Source organism: Xiphophorus maculatus, chromosome 9 (genome assembly GCF_002775205.1).
Source record: "Xiphophorus maculatus strain JP 163 A chromosome 9, X_maculatus-5.0-male, whole genome shotgun sequence".
Lineage (NCBI taxonomy): Eukaryota > Metazoa > Chordata > Actinopteri > Cyprinodontiformes > Poeciliidae > Xiphophorus > Xiphophorus maculatus.
The window spans coordinates 10,352,474-10,374,391 of NC_036451.1; the positions used below are offsets into that span (position 1 = coordinate 10,352,474).

The following is a 21,918-nucleotide window of genomic DNA, read 5'->3' on the forward strand; positions in this document are numbered from 1 at the left end:
TTGCAAAACACTGCACAGTGACAACTGTTTTGACTTTCAGTTGTCATTACTCTGTTTAACCATCTTGCGAGCAGTTTTCAGCTAGAGTTTATCATAACAATTTTGAAAAGGCTCATTATTTAATATTTCCCTTCATTTTTATAAATTGGTGTAGAAAACACATCACACCTTTCATGGATTTACTTATTTTAACCTTTGAACATTTATATGTTGATCATTAGCTACAGCTGCCCAGCATTGAAATGCTGATCCCTTACATTCCACAAACTATGTCCTTTTTGCACTTGACTGACTCTGTTATTGTCACATTTTCCAGAGCTGTTTTCTTTTTTTCTTGAAGCAGCCCTGACTGCATGATTATGCCTGTGCGTTATTCATGATGTTTGTTATTCACTTCTCGGCAGGCATCCCAGATGGCATCTCTAAAAGTCTTGACTGATGCTCAATGTCTCTTAATTAAAAAGTTGCTTTATTTAACAGTGACAACAGTGACAGCACTCAGATCTATGCACACACCCGAACCCACACATTCATGCGTAGCGGCGTGAGGGAAACCGTGGGGGAAGGCGCTGAAAAGCAAAAGAAAAAAAAATGACAGAAGCATCAACAGGAAGACCAGAATCCCAACTGAGGATAAAATAAAAAGACAAGTTCTGTTTGTGCTTGCTCCTCCTCTGCATGCTAAGTGAAAAACAAAGCCAAGGGCACGAAGGAGCCCAACCGAATGGACGGTTCCCATTTAGCTGGGCATAAAAATTGGTAAAGTGTGTTTTGAAGTTGTAGTTTTATTTTTGTTCTTATCTTCTCTACCCTCTAGACAGCTGCTTTGATATTGATCACAATGGCATGCTCTGCAGTGTTTTTAGCTTAATTAGCTGCTCAGACTGGGATGTGCGTCACACAAACAGCAGAGCTGCTGAAGGCTCCTGTTTGTGGTTCAAAGTCACACATTGCTCAGATGGTTGGAGCAACAAGACCTTATTGCTTAAGCTTGAAATGGTATAAGCTTCCATTTAAGAGGGGTAGACACTAGAACTGTAGTTTATGCTGTCAGGCTTGGAATCTAATCATCTTCTTTGATTGGTTTATCCAAAATTAGACCAAAGAAAAGATGTCAGAAGACAACGGTTTGTGCAAAAAGCTGAAGCCGATTATTTCACACCTGCCACCATAAAAATTATAGTTTTTTACCTATTGATCTGTTGATTTTCAGTCGGATCAGATTAGGTTATCCAAATACCAACCCGGTGGCCAGAATCTGTCTGCAATGTTAATAGAGTCCTTCACAAACATTACAACTTCATATAAACAGAACATAACTGAACACTTACTATTTATGTAATTCCTATTAAACTGTTTTAGCAGCCACAATCCTAACACAATGTTATCCATCTTTGTTGTTCCAAGGACTTTCAACAAACCTAAGAAACACAAGAACAAAGCAGAAAGAGGCATAATTGCAGTTGTAAAACAAGATGAAAACACAAACTGTGTTGAGGGAAACTCTGTCTTTAATGGATTTTTTTTTTTGCATTGTTTGGTTTCAGAAGAATAGAATAAACCACATTTGTGGTGCACTTGTCTACATGTTAACTGATCACAGTGGGACCATATTCATACTTATGTCCATCTGACAATATAAATAAACATAGTCAATGACAAACATAAAATCTGATAGTAACTTTTGACTGTAACTTTTGAAGCCCAAACTGTTTTTTTCATATTGAGTTTTTATAAAGCATAAATAAATTCCTTGATATATGGTTCATCATTATTGTGTGTCTTTAGCTTCTTACACTAATGTAACTGGTTGATTAAAGTAGCAAATTTTCTGTAGAAGTCAGCAAAGTAAAACAATGATTATTTCCCAGAAGACTGCATTGAATTGTAATATTGTTTATAATCACTTGAAAGAAAATTGCAAAAAAGGTTGTGATAAATTTCAGCTCCATATTGTCCATTGCTAGTTGCTTTCTCTGTTGATCTACTCTTTACTTACACTTTGCTGCCAATTTAAAAAGTTGTGGTATTTAAATTGAAATCCCAAACAAAGGTTACCAAACTTTGCCCCTTATGCTTCATTTCACAGACCATTGAGTTTGACGAGGGTGCTGGCGCTGTGCTCAGAATCCAACCTCTCCGAGCACCACGTGATGAGAATATCTACGAATGTCTAGCAGAGAACAGCGCAGGCGAGAATTCTGTCAGCGCCAAGCTCACCATCATCAGAGGTAAACCCTCCTACTTTTTAATATCCCCCTTTCCCCCTTTAGAACATCATGGATTTGTGCAGTACATTTACTAGAGCAGCATTTTTTGTGTCTGAAATTTCAATCTGTGACTTTCTGCTCAAAAAGTACTGAAACTTTTCAGTTGCAGTACTTTTCAGGTAGCAAGTCAAATAGTCAGGCAAAAAAATTAAACCACAAGCAGGATTGATTAACATTTTTTTTTTTTTACATTTTTTTATTTAATGTTTTTTATTTCATATTTCTGAAGGATTTATAGCAAATTAAATCTAGTTGGTTAGAATTTTGTTTTTTTGCACAGGACATCAACACCCAAAATTTATTGATTTCCCAGTGGGGTCCTGAGCTCAACTTTGGGACAGTTTATTAGGAACAGTTTTATTTTACACACATCATTCTTTGTGAACCTGAAATTATTATACTCCGTTTTATCTAAAATAATAATAATAATAAGCCCAAATTTAAAATAAATCTTTTGCTAAATCCAATGTTGTCTATGTGTAGAAACATACAGTATTATATTTTAAAGGCTGAGACTTCATATGCATAGGTTTTACTTGCCAAGTTCAAGAAATGTTAAATCTGTGGTTACATTTTTTAATGTACCAAAACCATGTTAATGTATCTAAAACAAAAGGAAATATGGCAACCACCAACTCTTTTGCAGTTGAAAATGTTGAGGGCTGTTAATCACATATTTTTTTGATGAGACTAATCAGCTGTTATTCAAGTAATAGTAATAGCTGTCATTGGCAGCCCTTAAAGTCCCTCGATGAATTGGATTGATTGTGCATCTACAGAGAGGACACAGCAGCTGACAGATGTGCTTGGACATCCCATACAAGAGTGCCCACAGATACAGCAGGACTAAAATAACTATATAGTACACAGTAGTTCGTGATAAAAAGCAATTTTAGATAAAGTGTTGACAAAATAACATTTAAGGTCATGATGATGTTGTTATGGTGAACAAACATGTTGCTACCTACCTGATTTTGTCTTTTTCATTCCACCTTTTGCTGATGGCTTCAAATATATAGACTCACACAGCACAGTGTCTTTTTCTTCTTTTCTCTTCCACTGCCATCTGCCTTGATTCCAGGCCTGGATGAAGCTGAGCTAATGCTGCCGGGCTGGCAGCACAAATACCAGGCCTTTCTGGCCGTCAGATACACCAGCACTGGTGTCGGCAGCATTTGTCTGGTGGGAACGTTGTGCCAGAGATAGCAAACCTTGCCCAACATAGCTTAGTCATTGTTAGACACAGATCTGCAATGCTTTGACAAAGGTGCGAGTTCCTCTAGTGTAGAAATACAGTTACAATTTGAATAACTTAACCTGGAGTAAGCTATTTGACTGCTGTCTGTCCATTTTGTAAATTACCTGTGCTATGTTTGCCTTTAAATTGCTTTATCCACACTTTTTTTTTTTCTTGACCAAGTACATTTAAGATATTTGACTGTTAGGGCAGCCTTTTAATTAATCTGAGACTGGCAAATGATGAAGCATAGAAAATCAACAGCAAGAAGTTTGAAATGCAACGATGATGATTTTGTAATTGATCTCTTATGTCTGATTTTTATAGCTGTTTAATCTGCCAATGCCAATCTCAGTTTGTATGTGTACATGCGTTTTAATTATATGATTTTTGAAGAGGCTTAGAGGACCCCTTAATGACATGCCAAATGGTAAAAAGATGTAATTTTTGAATTTTCTGGTGATCAGAGCAGATAAGTCTTGGAATTCTGAAATTTTAGTCACCAGTCAGAACAACATCTTGGGTTAAAATCCCAGAAAGACCCGACCTAAGATCTTTGCATGGAGTCTGCATGTTCTCCAGATGCATGGATGGGTTGTATCTGGGTACGCCAGCTTCTTCCCATAGCCCAAGAACATAACTGTTAAGTTGATTTAATATGCTAAATTAATTATAGGTATTAGCATCCAGGTGTATATCTCCGTTGTGTCACTGTGTTGTCCTGTGATGGAGTGGTGATTTATCCAGGTTTTATCCTGCATCTCGCCTGATGACCGCTGGCTCCCCATGACCATGAAAAAGAGTAAGGATGGATGAATAGATAATCACTAGCTGATTTCATCTAAAAAAAAAAAAATAGTTTTTCTCTGCACAACATATTCAAAGCTTATTTTGTTTATGGAGGATTTTAGCATTCCAATCTCAAAAGTCCTGGGCAAAATAAGCCTGGGCAAGCATAAAGACTGAACAACAAACATGCAAACTGAATTCTCGGGAACATGCACACTAGGGCCCTCGGTTGGAGCACAGAACAAATCCTGAGCAGTCCACACAACAAGATAACAAATGTGAAGTTATCAAGATCCACTCCAGGGCCAAGAGGAAGAAGGCAGATCTCCTGTGCAGGAAAGACAAAGCATTGAAATATGCATGTAAATGTGTTGATGGAGGAGAATTTGACAGATGCCTGCGGAGGATAGTAGAAATGTCCCGTTTTCCATCCTTAACTGTGCTCAGGCTCCCTGAATTAACCCATCAAGATCAGAATAGAACCTAGAAAAGAAAACTCTAAGAACATTAGCGATATGTAATATCTGTCAAGAGAATACAAAAATAGGAAAATGAAGATTTTGAAGGGTGAAAGTAAAGAAGACTGAACATTATGAGTGAAAGGCAATTAGAGTTGAGGAAGAAGAACAGCAGAAAATAAAAGGATTAAAAATTCAAGAAAAGTTGGCAATAGATGAAGGGAGACAACAGAAGGTGATGTGGATGATTGGCAGTGTAGAACAGGTGAGGAGGACAATAGCTGACCATGGGTTCTTGGAACATGGCAAAGGATTACAGGATATGGGACAAGGCACAAGGGAAGCATTTCCAGTAAACAGAGGGGATGTGGTCTGGGATTTAGAGAGGCAGAAAATGGGTCGCTATGATGGCTGGCTTGGTCGGAAATGTGCGATGCACATATATTGGAATTTTCAGCTGCATGCACATTGAAACATACATTGATTTTTTATCAAATGCAAATGCACAGAAACATTTTGATCAACTATTGGGGTAGTAGTTAAAGAAATCCATACTTAAACAGCTGATAAGATGAATATTCCAACAAGTAGGAATTGCATGCATTTCTTCTGGATAAAGAAGTGGGTGTTTGTCTTACCTTACGACCAAGCATAGAACAGAACTTTCCTAACATTCTCATTCCTAGAAAGAACTGATTTGCTATGACTAAATAAAAGATCTTTTTAGTTTTAAATACAATGAATAACAGCTCACTGTTCTCCCCACACATTCATCAGCACTTTTAAGGACATGCACACAAACAGTGATACAAAAATGCATTCCAAGCATGTACTTGCGCAAACATAGTACTTAGACAATAAACATACCATGACACAGACTCACTAAAACTTTAAACAGAACTTCTCTCTTACCTTTTTTTACTTTGCACTGACAATAACAAAGTCTCACTTTGTATTATGTTGTTCAGTTCTGTATGTGCGTGTGTGCGCATATGTTGATGGCAATGGCGGTTGCATTTAGCTTTGACTGTGACACCTCCTTGGCTGTTACTTCACTGCCACAGCTGAATACCTAAGATGGGGGCCATCTGGCTCCACTAAGACGTTCACAGAGTCCTCTGGGAGTCCTTGGAGGAGGACCAACAGCCAAATGAAGTGCACTCTGGAGATGACATGACTTGCTGTTGGTTTTTGTTGTCATGTTTTTTTTTCCAGCTCCCTATGTTGTGAGATCACAGAGAGTAATCTTTTTTTTAAAGATTTACCCATTTACTCAGATGGAGTTTTGCTAAGTTGTTGGAGCTGAAATTAGATTCTTCCTGGCAAATCTTTGGGATTTATTACACTTGATCAAATCTTGAAAAATGTTTGTCTTTAAATGTTTTTTAAAAATTTTCCCTAGTGTTTGCATGACCCTGAAACAGATCCCCGTCTGGCAAAGCAGCTCTTACTGCAGAAGTTATTGATGCTGTAAAAGTTAAAGCATTTTGTTGATACCTTTGAAGCTTCTACACCCATCTTTCAATACTTTCCTATTAATTAGCTTCCTCACTTTATATACTTAATCACATTGAATGTTTTGTTTTTATACAACTGAACATTCAATGCCTTAATGCCCTAATTTTGTTCAAGCTTATTTTGTACAGTTTTTTCTTTAGGCTTAGCTTTAAAAGTCCCCTGAACTGATCTTTATAACCTTAGATTTGTTTTGCTCATTTTTGTTCACTTTTTAAGTTTATTTTTACCTGAAATATAAAAATGGTTAAATATGATGCAATCACTATGTTAAAATAAAAAATAGCTTTTATTGGTTGATTGAATAATAACAGAAAATCATGTCACACAATCCAGCACTAAGTCATTCAGGCTTATGCTACCAACCATTTTCTAGAGATAAGTAAGGCATGAAGGCCTACTGTTTGATCAGGGATTGGCCCCTTTCAAGAGAGGACAACATGGGTTATTGTGAATTTTTAATTAGATAATTTTCCGAGAAACTCAATGAATGATGCCATAACTAATAAATAACTCTCATTTTGGAGCAGTCAGATATGTCTTGACAGTACCCTCTTATTCTATTCTATGTTATATTCGCCTCTCAGTGAACAGTGACACTGTAGTATGACCAACTTCCAGTTTATTACAGTCTTGGTACTTGCCGTTTCCTATCTTTTTCTAAAAGTTCCTACCCACTTTGTTTTTAAACTAAGTGTGCGTCTTGGGACAGAAGATTGAAACAATTCCAACAGTCACACGTAAAAATGTGTTTAAAATTGATGAAATGGACCAATATTGTCCTTCCAGGATACCCTGGACACTTAACGCCCATCAAAAAATCTATTGACTATGTTTAAGAGTTAGGTCCATCCAAAATTATGCTGGAATCATATTGATGACAAAAAAAGTGTGAGCAGTGTGTGGTCTCTTTGGAACTTAAGAGACGGACAACAATTCCTAATCACTGTTTGTGTGTACAAATAGTGTTTGTATGAGTTTCACCTTGTGTGGATTAGAGAAAATCCACAGTAAATTCCAACTTTTGTATCCAAAGTGACAGTCACATGTATTATAATTATATGTAAACTTACTAACTATATATATTTTTAGTAGTTATATGCCAACTGTATATATATATAGATATGCAGTTAGTATAAATTTACATATAATTAAGTAGTATTCTACTTCCTAGTTTGTAACCCCTTGGTGGTATTTTAACTAGTAATGTTCTGCTTACATTGATCCACAAGTATATGATGGTAGAGATGCATTAAGACTCAGAACTATTTCTATTATTTTTGAAGATTATTTTGTTTTGCCTTTTTTGTATCGATTTATTTTTGTATTGGTTTATGTCCTCTCTTTATGTCTTTGCTTAACTAATTCATGCTGCCTTGATGATGAATGAGGTTGCATACAAATCCTTGTGTTTGCTCTGAAGAGGCACTTTTGTCGAGGGCTCTGACTAAATAAAAAAAAATTAAAAGCAAAAGGAAACAAGAGCAGGTGTGTGTGTGCATGTGTGAGAGAGAAAGTAGGTTTTTGTCCTGACATGTGTGCAGAGGTAGACCAAATATCAGACTGTTTGGTTTATGTGGTGTTTGTGTCTGATGTCTATGTGTGTTCAGCTAAGAGATAGAGACAAAGGGGGGAAAAAAGTGAGAGAGTGGGCCAGCAGACAGGCATTGGCCATCCGGTAATGAGACAGTGAAGAATAAGCTTGGCAGTATCAGCAACATATCTGTCTTCTCTTCCTGTCTGCTTGTATTTGAGATGGCCTTTGCCCTCTTCCACTTGTCTCCAACAGCTCCAGAAAAAGCAAAAATGACATACTGCTAAAGGTTGTAAAAAAATCTGAACAGTAATAAGAAAAGTTAAAAGGTTACAAGAGTAATATGACTGAAGAAAGAATAAATAAAATAGTAGCATATGTACAGCTCACCCTACAGTAGTCGTGCTTATAAGTTCAAGTGATTGAGTGAATTTGTTGGCCATGATGTAGATGTAAGTTTCTACATTGATTTGCATGTCTGAATAGGTCTTAAACTACCAACAAAGACATTAATCAGACTGGTCACAAAAGCACTTGTCCATGGATGCTTGATGTTGATTGAGTAGGAAATGTAATAGCTTTGGCACTGATGTTCCTCCAAAAGGACCTACACTTGCTTTGTTTGCCGCTTGCATCATCTCCAACTTGTCCCTGGCATCAAGTCCATTCATGTTCTTAAACAAATCTTGCTGTCACCAACTGTAAATTATAAATCAATGTAGTGCTGTTTAGTTCAATACCAGTTGGCAAAGGGTTAAGTGCTCACACACATATGTGCTTTTAGCAGGAACATTTTAGTTTACTTTGTTTCCTTTGTTTGGCAAACTGTATTAAAGAGTTAACTAGTTTTGATTATTGGTCCTCCTGTAATTCTGTTTTTAAGCTGCTTATAAGGTGCTTCTCACTGCTGAGCAGGAACTCCAGTGCTGTTATTGGTGAGCAGAGAAGGGCAGGTGAGGCACGAACGGCAAATCAATAGGTGGATGTTGACCACATGAATGGCTCCCATACCCCTGATCTCTTATTGGAAGCTTAAAAAGTTTTGTGTTGTTTTCTCAGAGATGTCTCCTTTGCTGTCCTTGAGTGACTTTGCCTTTCTTTTTTTTCTCTCTCGGAAGCCATCTTTCCACTTACCTTTAACCTTTTCCTTCTCATGCATCACTTTTACTTCTATAGCTGTATTTTTCAGTTCCTGATTGAATGCAGTCGGCCCTTTACCTTTCTTATATTAAAATAAAGTTCAATCTTGAAGAAATTCACTAGGATGAGAGTTTATAGCCATTGAAACCTTTGATCCTCTGAATTTATCGTGCTGTAATCAGGTGTGATCGGAGGTTGAAGAACTCAGACATAAGCTAAGTGGTTGCATGAAAGATAAGGGAGGAAAATATGGAAAGAATTAGGGTGATGGTGATTGAGTTGGAAGTAGAGGAAGTTACCCTGAGGTCTTTAAAAGGGAAGGCTCTCTCCTGATCTTTTGGTATCTTAATGTGGTTTTATATGATTCCTGCATAAACAGAGCAGCTATGTTTATGCTAGATATGCACTCACAGTCTGTCTCAGCTGTTTTCCAAAACAAGCAGTCATCTAAACACAAACTCAAGTGCCTGAACAAGTTAGATTTTTTTTTTTTTTCTAGATGAGGAAACCAGAGTTATCCAATCAATCTGGACAGACATAGTGTCGAGAACAGGGAGAACAAGTAAACTTTCCCACAGCTTCAAATTAAACACTTTCCTTATTTCACATTTTATCAACACAGCATCAGTGAAACTTCCCAGCATTTCAAGGGAATATGAGAGAAATATCCTTTAAAATCACATGTCAGTATTACCTGTTACTATGTCACAATAGAAAGGAATTCAACGGAAAGAACCAGGTATATGGATTGAACTCCTCTCTTCATTTTTACTTAATTAAAATTCAGCTTGTAAGTTGGATAGAAATAAATTATTGTTGCCTTGCTGAATATGTTAAAGAGTTTGCTACAATTATGTAATCACTGCGGTGAAAAGTGAAAAAAACAAAAAAACAAAATCATACTTACCCAGTTACATGATACATGCAGCTGCACAGGGGCAGTTGCTGAAAAATGTTGAAAACAAAACACTGATTTAATCACTTTTAACTGTACATATTTATTTTTGGAAAAAAAGACTAAAATGGAGAATTACTCTTTGGACCACATCAGAGGAGAATTAGGAGGAAGATCCTGTTGAAACTGAAGGAGTGGCCCAGCTCATGCATAAAGAACAGCGAGGGGAAGTGGCCTGAACTGCTAGCCTCATGCATATACATCACCCAACAACCCAGGTGACTGAATTTATACAACATGGGGGTCATGCTGTGAGCACCTCCGGGCTGACACTTAATAGACTTAAAAATCCTAGGTGCCTTAGAACTGCTGTGTGCACACTTATTGTGGTAAAGTTGGAACGAAGACCAAAGTAACAAGAATATTATTCTTTCCTCTTTAATAGGAAAGAATAATGGTAAACTACATCTCAGTTAAGAGAAAGTGGTTCAAGAAAAAAACATAGCAAGCCAATAAACATATAAAATGTTTAAAGGAATCTAAGAAACATAAAATTTAAACCGAAGAGCTATTTCACATACATGTGTTAATACAACCCCAATTTCAATTAAGTTGGAACATTACATAAATCATACATAAAAACAGAATATGATAAATTTGTAACTCATTTTCAACCTATATTCCATTGACGTTTACCACCAAGACAAAATGTGTTATTTTGAAATGGATAAATATTATTTAAACATAATTATTAAACTCCCTGCTGAAGGTTTTTGGTTTGAGTATGCCATCAACACTGCATCAACTGAAATACACAAATGTGAAAACTCAAAAGGTGACCAAATTGTAAACCCTACTACCCCCCATTCTGGCTGCTTTCCTTCTTTTTTTCTACAAGCATTTGACCGTAATGGTATCATCACAGAACAGGCACTTCTAAACCTGTGAATTAGACTGTGCCTAAACTTAATTTATGCTCCATGGCATTGCACACTACATTAAAAGTTAAGTTTGTCATTTGAGAGTGGTTAATCCATAGCTCTTTTGTAAAATTACTCAATACAATTTTACAAAAACAGCACATAAATAGCAGCTCCAAAATATGAGTAAAGCGCTTGTTGCTCTAATGCCTTTATAAGATCCTGCCATGTTTTTTAATGATTTAACACATGTGATTTGTCATTGCATTTGTTATTTAGCAGAAACTCTGCAATTGTAAAATTGTGTGTATTTTTGCAACAATAGCAGAATATTGCACACATTTTTAATTGAAATGTGCACAGTTAGTGATACATGTACTGAAAAATGCATCAATTGAAATATTTTTGTTACATTGTTGGAGCAAATGCCTTAAGAATTTTTTTTGAATAATGATGCACATATAAATTTATATTCTGTGTAGGTCTAAACTGTAGTAACAGTTAAGTAAAAATTTGAAGTTTAAAAAATATTTTTTTTACAGCTGCACTGCCTTCCACATTATGTCATAAACTGGTGTCAAGTTTCAAGGTGCCCACTAATCCTCATTACACAATCCCACCCCTGCATACACACACACCCACACGCGCACACACACACCCTCCCCCTCCATTAGAAAAGCACATTCAGAGCCACCCACCTTTTAAACTAGACGTGACTGGCTGACATCTCTGTACGGGGAGGCATTTCCCTTATTGGCATCCATTTTTTCCCTTCTGTCCCTAGGGGTTTGTAGACCTTACCCCAAACTCCTTAGTTTTTAGTTGTGTGTTTGAAGGGTTAGAATCTGGGTACAAAAAACACCTCTTTCTGAGTTAAATTGATATTTCTTAATTTCTTAATTGTTAAACTTTAATCTATTCTCATTTCTATGATGTGTCGGTCATTCAGCCTCCCTGCAAAAGGAAAATTGTTTGGGTTATGTATTTTTATTATTATTCTTCACAAGAACTTGACCTCATTTTGTGTCATTTAGAATTAAAGGTATAATGAAAACATTAAAGTTGCATTTAAAGGTTGCTGGATTTGCAGAGTTTGAGGTTCAAGATGCAACTTCTTTTCACACAAAGACGTTTTGAAGCAATTCCAACAAAATGTAACACCGTTTCATCAATAATTGCAAGATAGCTTAGCTTCCTATTTTATAATTTTGCCTCTTGTATTTACCATCATTTTCTGTCACTGCTTCACATTTTTAAGTCAACTGTTGTCAAATCAATTCATCCATTGTCTTACACAGTTATCCTTGCAGGGTCATAAGGGATGCTGGTGCTCATACACTCCATTTGTATTTGGGAAAGTGAATTTATAAGTTTTTTACTCTGCCATTATCTAAAACTAAAATATAGACGTCCCTCATAGGCTTTTGGTCACATTAGTCTGACAACATTTCAGGCTCAGATAATGGATGTTTTATTCATTACCTATTACGCCACATACCATTTTATTATATGTTCACTGGACCGTCTATCAATATTCAAAATGATGACCCTCTTAATTTCCGTCATTTGGTCATTCAATGCGTTTTTCTGGCTTGTATTTTTGGAAAATTTTGATGTAAATGTTGCCCTTGGTAGCTAGATGTGCTTGGTGCTGAGAATACTAATAGGACATCAGATGTCTTTCTGGGAATGGAGTAGAGGGTAGAGGTTGAGTGCTGGTTGTATAATAACCCTTATTCAGCTGAGATGGCTATCTTGGAGAGGGCTATCGGTGCCAGGGCCAGAGACACTGTGATTAGATTTCTCCTGTGTTGCTATTCTTCTCTGTCCCTGGATTTTTCTTTGCCACCGTCTCCACCATGTTTCCTTAAGCATTTTAACAGGTTTCTTACTGGTAATATTCAAGGAACTTGACAAAACAGGAGAGAGAATGGGAGAGAAAGTAGATGTATTTTAGTATTGTTATTACAAATTAGCTTTCACATTTTATGCTTAAAAACTATTAGTTCTTAAAAGCTTTACTCCAAGGCACAATGGTATGCAAAACAGAAACCAACAAAGATAGATAATCACATCAAATGCTGCCTACAATGTATTAAAGACAAACTATTTTTACTTTATGTCAACAACCTGAACTATTATCAAACAATAAGAGTCAATGTGGTGGATTATGCCTACTTTCTTGAATAAACCTCCTGATATATTAGTTTTTCTTACAGAAAAATGTTGTAGTAAATAGTTTTTTTTTCTTCAAACTTTTATCTCTACAATGTACCCCTTTGTGTGTAACATAAATTTTTCCATTGTTTTATTCATCTACTTCCATAATGTTTATCAAATTCTTTCTTTGTAATGTATACCATAAATTAGGTTTGTCAACCTCCATGTCCTTCCTGTGCTCTCACTCTGCCTGTGTCCCTATAGTCCCTCTGTGGCATTAGTGCACAGACCTGCTTAAAGCCTGTGTCTGTATGCTGGAGCACTGGGTAATCAGTTAACCTGATTAGGCTGCTGATGAAATTAAATCATTGCTGTAAGTGAAAATAATAATATGAGTAATAGGTGCGGGGTACGGTGGAGCACATCATAGCACTTTGCTGCAGTCCCAGTCTGCTGGGATTCACCTCTCCCTCTTCATCATTAGTTATGACTCTCTCCACTCTGGGAGATCAGTGATGGCTCGGAACCCTGTAATTCTAAAGCCACTGATGTTGGCTTCACTTAAAAATTAATGAGATGTGCAGTATGGTAATGTCAACATCTCATATGCAGCATAAAATCCTGACCAATGCACGGCAAGAACCTTCTGGTATTAGGGATTAATTTGTTTGGGTAGCTATAGGGTAGAGCACTAACACCTAAGGGATTAAGTGTCATGTGTGATACTGTAACAAATTGGTCTAAGCAACTTTGAGATTTTCAGGATTTGTGCAGGTCAGTCAGTGGAGAAAGGCCCTAGAAATGCATGTGCCAGAGTAAAGTGCTAATTAAAGCTGTTTTAATTAGTTCCCTTCAAGGCATGACTGAGACGCCTTCATTCCACATCTGAGCTTGCAATGGATGTAGTCACAGAGCTGAACCTGTGCCTGTATTACAAAATGGACTTCTTTAATCAGAGACACTTCTGTCACTCAGTGCATCATGCAACACCAGTTATAATTAGGAGTTTGGTATGATGTAACAGGCAAAAAACAAGACCCTTTATTTTTCCAGTCTCTTAATGTGATGTGAAATAGTATTATATAAGATAACCACGTGTGCATTTTTTCCATGATAATAATAAATAAATCTTTGCAATTATACAGTGAACAGAATAAAGATGGCTGGTTCTTCCAGGTCTGTGTCTTGTTCATGAGAGATGGTAGGATGGAGCATGAGATGGATAGACAGATGGCATCCTCTTCTGCATTAATGAAGGAACTGCCCTCATCTGTTGTGGTGAAGAAAAAGCTGAGGCAAAAAGTGCAGCTTACGATTCACCCATCTGTCTATGATTTAATAACATGGTCATAGAATATAGATCAGATCCTGGGTGTAGCTGGCAAAAATGAGCCTTTTCTGTAAAGTTAAAGAAGAGTTGAGGAGCTCCATCAGCCACTGCTCCTGTGCATTGAAAGGTCTCAGCTAAGGTGGGTTGGGCATCTAATTAAGCGAGCTTACTGGGTGCCTCAATTCGGAAGGTTTCTGGATATGTCTTACTCAGAAGAGACCAGGACGCAGACCCAGAATTTGTTGTTGGAACTGTTGTTGTTGTTGGATAAGATCTCCCTGAATGACCAGGTGAGTTTTACTGGAAAAGGCATGTTTGTGTTTCCCTCGTGGACCTTTTAATCTGACCTTGGAGAGGCTGAATATAATAGATACATGGATTTGCAGGTGGGAGCAAAACAGATGTCACACAACTGAATTCTTCAAGAGATGGGTTTGTCAACAATATGTTAAGAGACCTGAGATTAGCCAGGAGAAGAGTTAGGAGGACCAACCTTTTTAACTTGGTCAAGATATTTCTAACCACAACCTTATCAAAGGCTTGGCACTGGTCAGTTGATTGTAGAGATCCACTCTCAGTAAATCTGTGCACAACTTTGCCATTGATCAATAGTTTGCATGAGTTGATCCATTATCACAAAGTCCAGAAAGAAAAGCACTTGCTCTTTTGTGATGGGGAACTGGCCCTCTGAGAACACTAGGATACGATTCTATCCATATCAGTTGCCTTCATATCCAGACTGGCTAACCCTAAAGTTCCACTCCCTCGATGAGCCATCTATTTATTTTTGCATGACCGCCTTTATCGACACAGCCTGTAAGCTTCAGGGCGAAAGATTGTATCAGACTCTATTTCCAGGAAAGGGAGCAAACAACATACATGCCATTTGTTCAGGAAAGCTTCTGGTGCTGTATCAGGTCAGAGCAGCTGTAATGGTGGTATAATCTATCCCTGAATCCATAATCCAAGCATTCTTGTTTGCTTGTTCACCCACCTTTCTGCCCTCTTTTGCTCCTTTGCGCACATTCCCTCTGTCTCCTGCCTAATCAAATTAGTTTCAAATCCACTTAGTGGGTGTGTATTCTCACACTTCCGTAATGTGGCCTGTACTGGCCTTGGTTTAATGTTTTCCTACCATGAATTTAGAGTGATTTGTTGTGCAGATAGGGCCAGTGGTATCAAATGCATCAGATGCAACTCTCGTGGTGTGAGGCAGAGCTTCCCTGTGTAAATATGCTTTTCTAGCAGATGGGACTAGCAAGAGGCGTACATAAGTGCAGCACCTTTGATTGTATCTTATACATAGATCATTGATGACACTCAAAGAAGGGAGTTTGTAAGAACCAGCTGTATAACTTTGTAAAGCAAAATGCCGGCTAAAGCTTTTCTGGGCTTCAGATAAACTGGTATAAAGGATTAATACAGGGATGGCTATAAATAAGTGATGAAGGGGAAACAGCTCGAAACATAACAGTGAAAATGCCTGTAGTGTTTGAACCCATCGCTGAAATATTAATTGTGGTCTCATATCAGCCTCAGAGACTACCTGCCTCAATTTAGTTTTGAGACAAGGAGGTTTTTTTTCCCCTCACATTTGGAAGTTGTCTTTTTGTATTCCATTCCCAGAACTTCCTTTCCCTTGATGAACACCAGATGTCCTGATTTAGGGGTCTCCAACTAAAACTATGATTCAAGTTTCTGTCCTAATTTTCCTTAATTTAGTTCTTATCATGTTGCAAAGAGGCCGCTGTGATGGCTGTAATGTGGACATGAGGTCATTGGCTTGCCAAATGCTACTCTGCTGTGCCACTGGCCAGTATCTCAGTCGGTCATCTCTCCCATTTGGGATGTGGCCTTGAGCTTCAGATGCATATTACAGCTCTGGGTACTTCCCTTGTCATCTGAGAATGAATCACTTTTCTGGCTCCAGCCAAAGAAAAGGTCAGGCAATTTGACCCATGGGACTAATTGCCCAAAGACAGTAGGGAGGAGAACAATGACCACAGAGTGCACTAAGCTGTCATCTCTTAAGCTGAAGTGATGGTTCAATCATGCATGATTATTAGCTTTAGGAAAATTGCTTGGTTTTTGTTTCTATTTGAACAAGGGCCAACTGGTGTGGTGGTTTCTGAAGTGGTTTAAGAGTAATGATAATGGAATATACCCTATGTCTAACGAAGTACCTCGTGTGCATTATTTATTAAACAAAACATGTCTTAACCAATCACATGTCTCAAAAGAAAAAAAACGATGGAGTACATTATAGTGAGTACATTAAGTTATTGTTTATATTTAAGTTTTGTTAAATCAGTTGTTGTCAGGATAGGGTTAGGGGCAGCATTCAGATACATATGGTGAAATCTTCAACAGACACTATATATTTAAAATATTAACTAAGATCTGAACATATTTATGGTTATTTGTCTCCATAATTTATCAAAATTATTTACTACATATAAATAACCTGCGATGCAGTGGTTAAGTTTATGCATCCCAACTAGGATAGAAACATAAGTTGGTTTGGGGTACAAAGTGGAAACGGGTAAGAATGCAATAATCTATTGATACAACATTGTAGATATGAATTGGTGATAGGTTAAATTAAGCTGAAGCTGTGAAAAAATGACAAAAACTCATAAGATAAAAGAAAACAAGTTTGAGTGAGATTTTCCTCATAAATCCATTTTTAGGAGACGTTTTGACTTCCTAAGCCAGTACTTAGCCTCTTTTCCTGTTTCCCCCACAGAGGACCTTCTGCCACCAGGCTTCCCTAACATTGATATGGGTCCTCAGCTTAAAGTGGTGGAGAGAACTCGAACGGCTACCATGCTTTGTTCTGCCAGTGGCAAACCTGACCCAGAAATCACCTGGTACAAAGACTTCCTGCCCATAGATCCAAATACAAGTGATGGACGGATCAAGCAACTGCGCTCTGGTAAGGAAAGCTTATGTTATGATTTTTTTGTTGTGTTCTTTCTTTTGCAGGAGATTCTGGCACTTCCAATATCAGTAGATATAATAAGATTTTGTTTTTACAAATCATGTGCAGGAATTCCTTGATTTGATTTTTCAAATTGACTCCTAATAAATTCAGTTAGAATAAAGGTAAATTACATTTCAACATTTCAACATAGGGTTAGGGTCTCATTGGACAGTGACAACATTGTCCACATTCTGCACAGTGAAATCAGATGTGGAAATGTATTTTTGTTCAGATTGATTAAAGCCCACAGATTGCCCCAGTAACGCAATGTCTAATTATATTGCTAATTAAGAGCAGGCCCTGCAGTGGCTTTGGGCAACAGGGGTAGATATTTTAGGTCGATGATTTGTCACCATTTGAAAAATCCAATGGCTCTCATTTGATTTGTTGCTGCAATTGTAAATCAGGAACGAGGCTTCTAAATAAAGATTCTGTCACCATTGAGTTTCTGCCCTAATTGAGGCCCTTAGAAGGCTGTACAGTCAGAATTACTAATATACATTTACATTTTTGTATGCTTTTGTAACAAAAGTAGTTTCTCTACTTTTCCTCTAGAGAAAAGTTGTTAAATATACAGTTATATCTTTGAATAAAGGTCTGATTCATATATTGCCTGTGATGTTACAGATTTCTGGAGTCCATTGTAAAAAATACAGTACTGTGTAAAAGTATTTATACCTGTTAAACTTTAATATTTTATCACATAGCAAGCACAAACGTAATTAGATTTAATTGGAAGTATATGTGATGGCACAACAGAAAATAATCAACAATGTGAAATATATTTTTTTACACAAACGTTTGGCCTATTTTACATCTAAAAAACACAGCGTAAGCAGGATACTGACCTGATTATCATAGGTAAAAATGGTTCTTTGTTACGTGAAAGAAAACAGTCATTATGTTCCTGAGAATAATTACAATCAGAACATAACACCTTTTCAGAAAAAACAAAATAGTTCCCAAAATTGTATTGATGAACTACAACCCTTCACATTTGTAGCGTATTATATGTAGTGTACCTTGATGTACACAGTTGGAATGTGTCCTAGGATGCCATACATTTTAATCCTAATGAGATCAATATTTTATAGACTGTAATGTTTGTTTTTTCAGTTACATTTGTTTTCCCCATCAGCAATTTACTATCCTGTTCTTTGATCATTTAAATGGCGAGCTCCAGCTCCTGAAAAACTGTCTAACCTGTCAAACTGTAAAAATCTTTAACCTGTCCCATGTCCCTTTGTTAGTTTTAAGCTGCTATGGATAAAAGAGATCCAGCTTCCAGTGTTGTCTAACCTCTGTATCATCTGTCTGTCTGTCTCATGATGCCTTGAACTTTCTTTGTGTTTGCTGTTTAACAGTTGTTCTGCTGTCTCTCTGTTAAAATGTTTGTCTTTGTTGGTGTCTGAAACCGAGATGTGCGTCGTAGCACATCACAAGGCTTTCAAACACCTTGTATTTGTTTTTGATTCATAGCACAATTTAACATCAACATTAACATGATCAAATAAGAAACAAATCTAATGAGTAAACTACAGGTATTAACATTATTATTACAAAGTAAGTAAACATTAAAAATAATAATAATCATTATTATTAATTAAGTTGATACTTAAAATATACAATTGTTAGAAAAGCGCAACAAATAACTAGATTTTAACTAATTTGGATATTTGGCAATCTTAACCTAACTTTATCCATAAAAAATGCTATGTTGTTATTTTTTCTTTCTAATTACCTTTTCTTGCTTTGTCATTTTCAGAAAGATTTGGTAAGTGACTTGCAAAGCCTATAAAACCAACTCACTCTCCTTGAAGCAGACGGCATATTTAAACCACTTCCCAAAATGCATGCATCTCTCGCTCCCCAACTCTTACCTTCTCCCTTTCTTTAATGTGTTCCCCATGGTCTTCCTCTGTTCATTCTTAGCATTTTCTTTTGGTTCCCCCCAACTTTTGCTACACTCTAAAAAGTGTGTTTGGCTATAGTTCATTTAAAAGACTTTTTTACATAATTCATTTGGTTTATTGATGACAACTTGCTTTTTGTGTTCAATGAACTCAATTTAGAAATATAGCTAACTTAAATTTTGTTAATTAACTTAAAGGATCTTTTTACTTTGACTTTACTTGAAACAGTTGAGTTCAATGCCAGTTTTGTGACCTTTGTCTGACCAACTCAGTTTACTAAGTTTTACAACTCAATATATTACAATCATCCAACTCAATATTCTATGATCATCCACCTCAATTCGTTAAGTTTATCCATCTCAATTTACTAAGTTTTTACAACTTAATTCATTAATTCATTGTGTTTAACATGACAAATTTAAGTGTTTCTTACTCAAATCATTTGTTTATTTCTAATAAATAATGCAAATCTCTTTGACTTAATTCTACAGAAAGTCAACTCAAACATTTAAGTTGGAACAACTTTTAACTTTAGTTCCAAACTAAAAAACTGTTAGGTGAAATGTATATAAATGTATAACAAAAATATCCAAAATTACATTATCACTCACACTGTGCTTAAAATACAGCTAGAATTTAAATTATTTTAAAATATGTTTTAACATGTTGTTTTAGTTTTTCAAAGACCCTGAACACTGAAAAATGCTTGTAGTAGAACCAACTTAATTGATTTGCTTCAATTGGTAACAAGTAATTCAATTAAGTTGTTTCCATTCAGACCTGCTTCATTACTGATTGTCCTACAAGCTCTCTGTATTGTGCACAATATATGAATAAACCTGATTGAGTGATTTCACCTGAACAGTGCTTGGAAATTGTTTTTTTTTTTCACGACAACCTCAATTAAATTGCTTCAATTGGTAACAAGTAGATCCAATGTAATTTATTATGTTGGAATTTAAGTCAGTCTTACTCAAATAATTTAGTTTACTTCAAATAAAGAAGTAAACTAATAAGAGATCTCTATTTTAAAAGGGGTTTTTTTTTATCAGGCTGCCTTTATTTGAAAGTAGTTAGACAGGAACGTGAGTAATGACAGAGGGGGAAGACATGCAGCAACAGTCATCTGGCCGGAATCGAACCTGCGACGGCCGCATCAAGGACTAAGGTCTCCTTATGCGAGTTGTGCTTTACCCTAGCGCCAGCACAGCACCCTGGTTGATACAGAATCTGTCCCTGCGTCATGACATCAGACTTAAGATACAGACACAGCATTGAACTTAATTGTTTCATACACTTTTTAGAGTGTCTTCTAAAGTACACTTCTTTGAGTGGACTTTCAAAAGTGTATTTTGAACACTTTTGAGAGTACCCAATATCACCACCTTAGAATCATAAAGCTGTTTTAAACAACAAGCAGCTTATTAATGATGTATGTGTACCAGTGGAAGGAAGTCAGGAGTTAAACATAACTTTTTAGAACAACATTTATTAGCACCACTAGAAGATGTTGTGAGACAGGCAGTGTTAAAGAACTGACTCAGGAAAAAAATCATCACCTGCTACTGAAGCTGTAACAGTACAGTGACCTACTTAAATTCAGTGATGGGAAATTTGAAATTACTGGGGTTAGATTAAAAAACATGTCACTATGTAGATGGTAATTTAAAATGTTATTATTGTTAAATTACGGCGTTTTCGCCGGGATCATCCCTACCCCCACAAAACACCGTTCAAAACAATTTGATTAGCTCATTTCCCCATAAACCTGCCTTTATCCTCCTGACAAAAGTTCTGTCAAACACAAAGACCTGATGCAACAGAAGCAGTACCTTCACTTAAGTGCTGGAAACAGTTTGGTGCAAAAGACCCCACTGAAACTGAAAAGAAGTGTTATACTGATAGCGAAGGCAGAGTGGTCTGCCTTCATTAGCACAGTTTGAAGTGGGGATTCCTTGTGGAGAAAATCCTTCACATGTTTTACTTAGGATTACCAAAATTATTTAGATTTGATATATTATCAGAATATTGAGTGAGAGAATATCCATCTATCCATCCATTCATTGCTCTATCTATTAATCCATCATGTTGCATTTGGAGTAATAATGGCTCCTCACGGAGTGGCTTTTTATACCGTATCAATTCAGGTTTTGTTTCTCTGTAGGAAAAACACATTCCTACCTGCTTCAGTCAGCATGTTCACAAAACTTTTTGCTTTCTGTCTGGGGCTGATCATGTTTTACACATAATTTGTCTCTTCCTGAACTGTGTGATGGATGGACAGATGTATCTTTTTCATACATGAGCATAACTGTTTCAATAAAAGGTGGGGCCATCAGCCAGGTCCAAAATTTATTTTCCTAGTTTCTTTACCTGTTATGCCTCTATTTAACTTAAATGTTATACATTGGCTCCTCAGAGTGTTTTAGTGCCATGGCATCATCATCAAGGCTTTCCCAAATTGTTTAAAGATTTATTAATCTCAATGCATGCAAACCTCAGATTGAATTAAGATAAATTAAATCTAAAGTCGTGCTCTGGTACTTAGTAACTAGGAATAATTTTAAGAATTATCATGATGATTAAAAACAAAGAGGACTTAAATCTGATGGTTGACTTTGGATGATACAACGATTCTGAAGGTTATACTTCAACCTTCAGAATCTATTGTTTGTTCCAATAAATCCTACAAAGTTACAGACAGATAGATTTAATTTTTTTTAGGCTATTAGAAAAATGTGGTTCTACTGTGAATCCTCTTAAAACAGAAAAAT

General features: G+C 36.5%; 1 protein-coding gene across 15 annotated transcripts in view; it reads left to right on the forward strand.

The window, feature by feature from the left end:
- LOC102237776 (receptor-type tyrosine-protein phosphatase S-like) overlaps positions 1 to 21,918 on the forward strand; it is a 247,605-nt gene that overhangs the window by 130,325 nt on the left and 95,362 nt on the right. For 9 of the 15 annotated variants that reach the window (XM_023339507.1, XM_023339510.1, XM_023339512.1 and 6 more), the window contains exons 5-7: positions 2,090 to 2,231; positions 16,995 to 17,183; positions 18,997 to 19,005. In XM_023339507.1, the coding sequence (XP_023195275.1) occupies positions 2,090 to 2,231; positions 16,995 to 17,183; positions 18,997 to 19,005 (340 nt within the window). The remainder of the gene's footprint in view (positions 1 to 2,089; positions 2,232 to 16,994; positions 17,184 to 18,996; positions 19,006 to 21,918) is intronic. The other 6 variants (XM_023339511.1, XM_023339513.1, XM_023339516.1 and 3 more) reach the window with 1 other exon arrangement.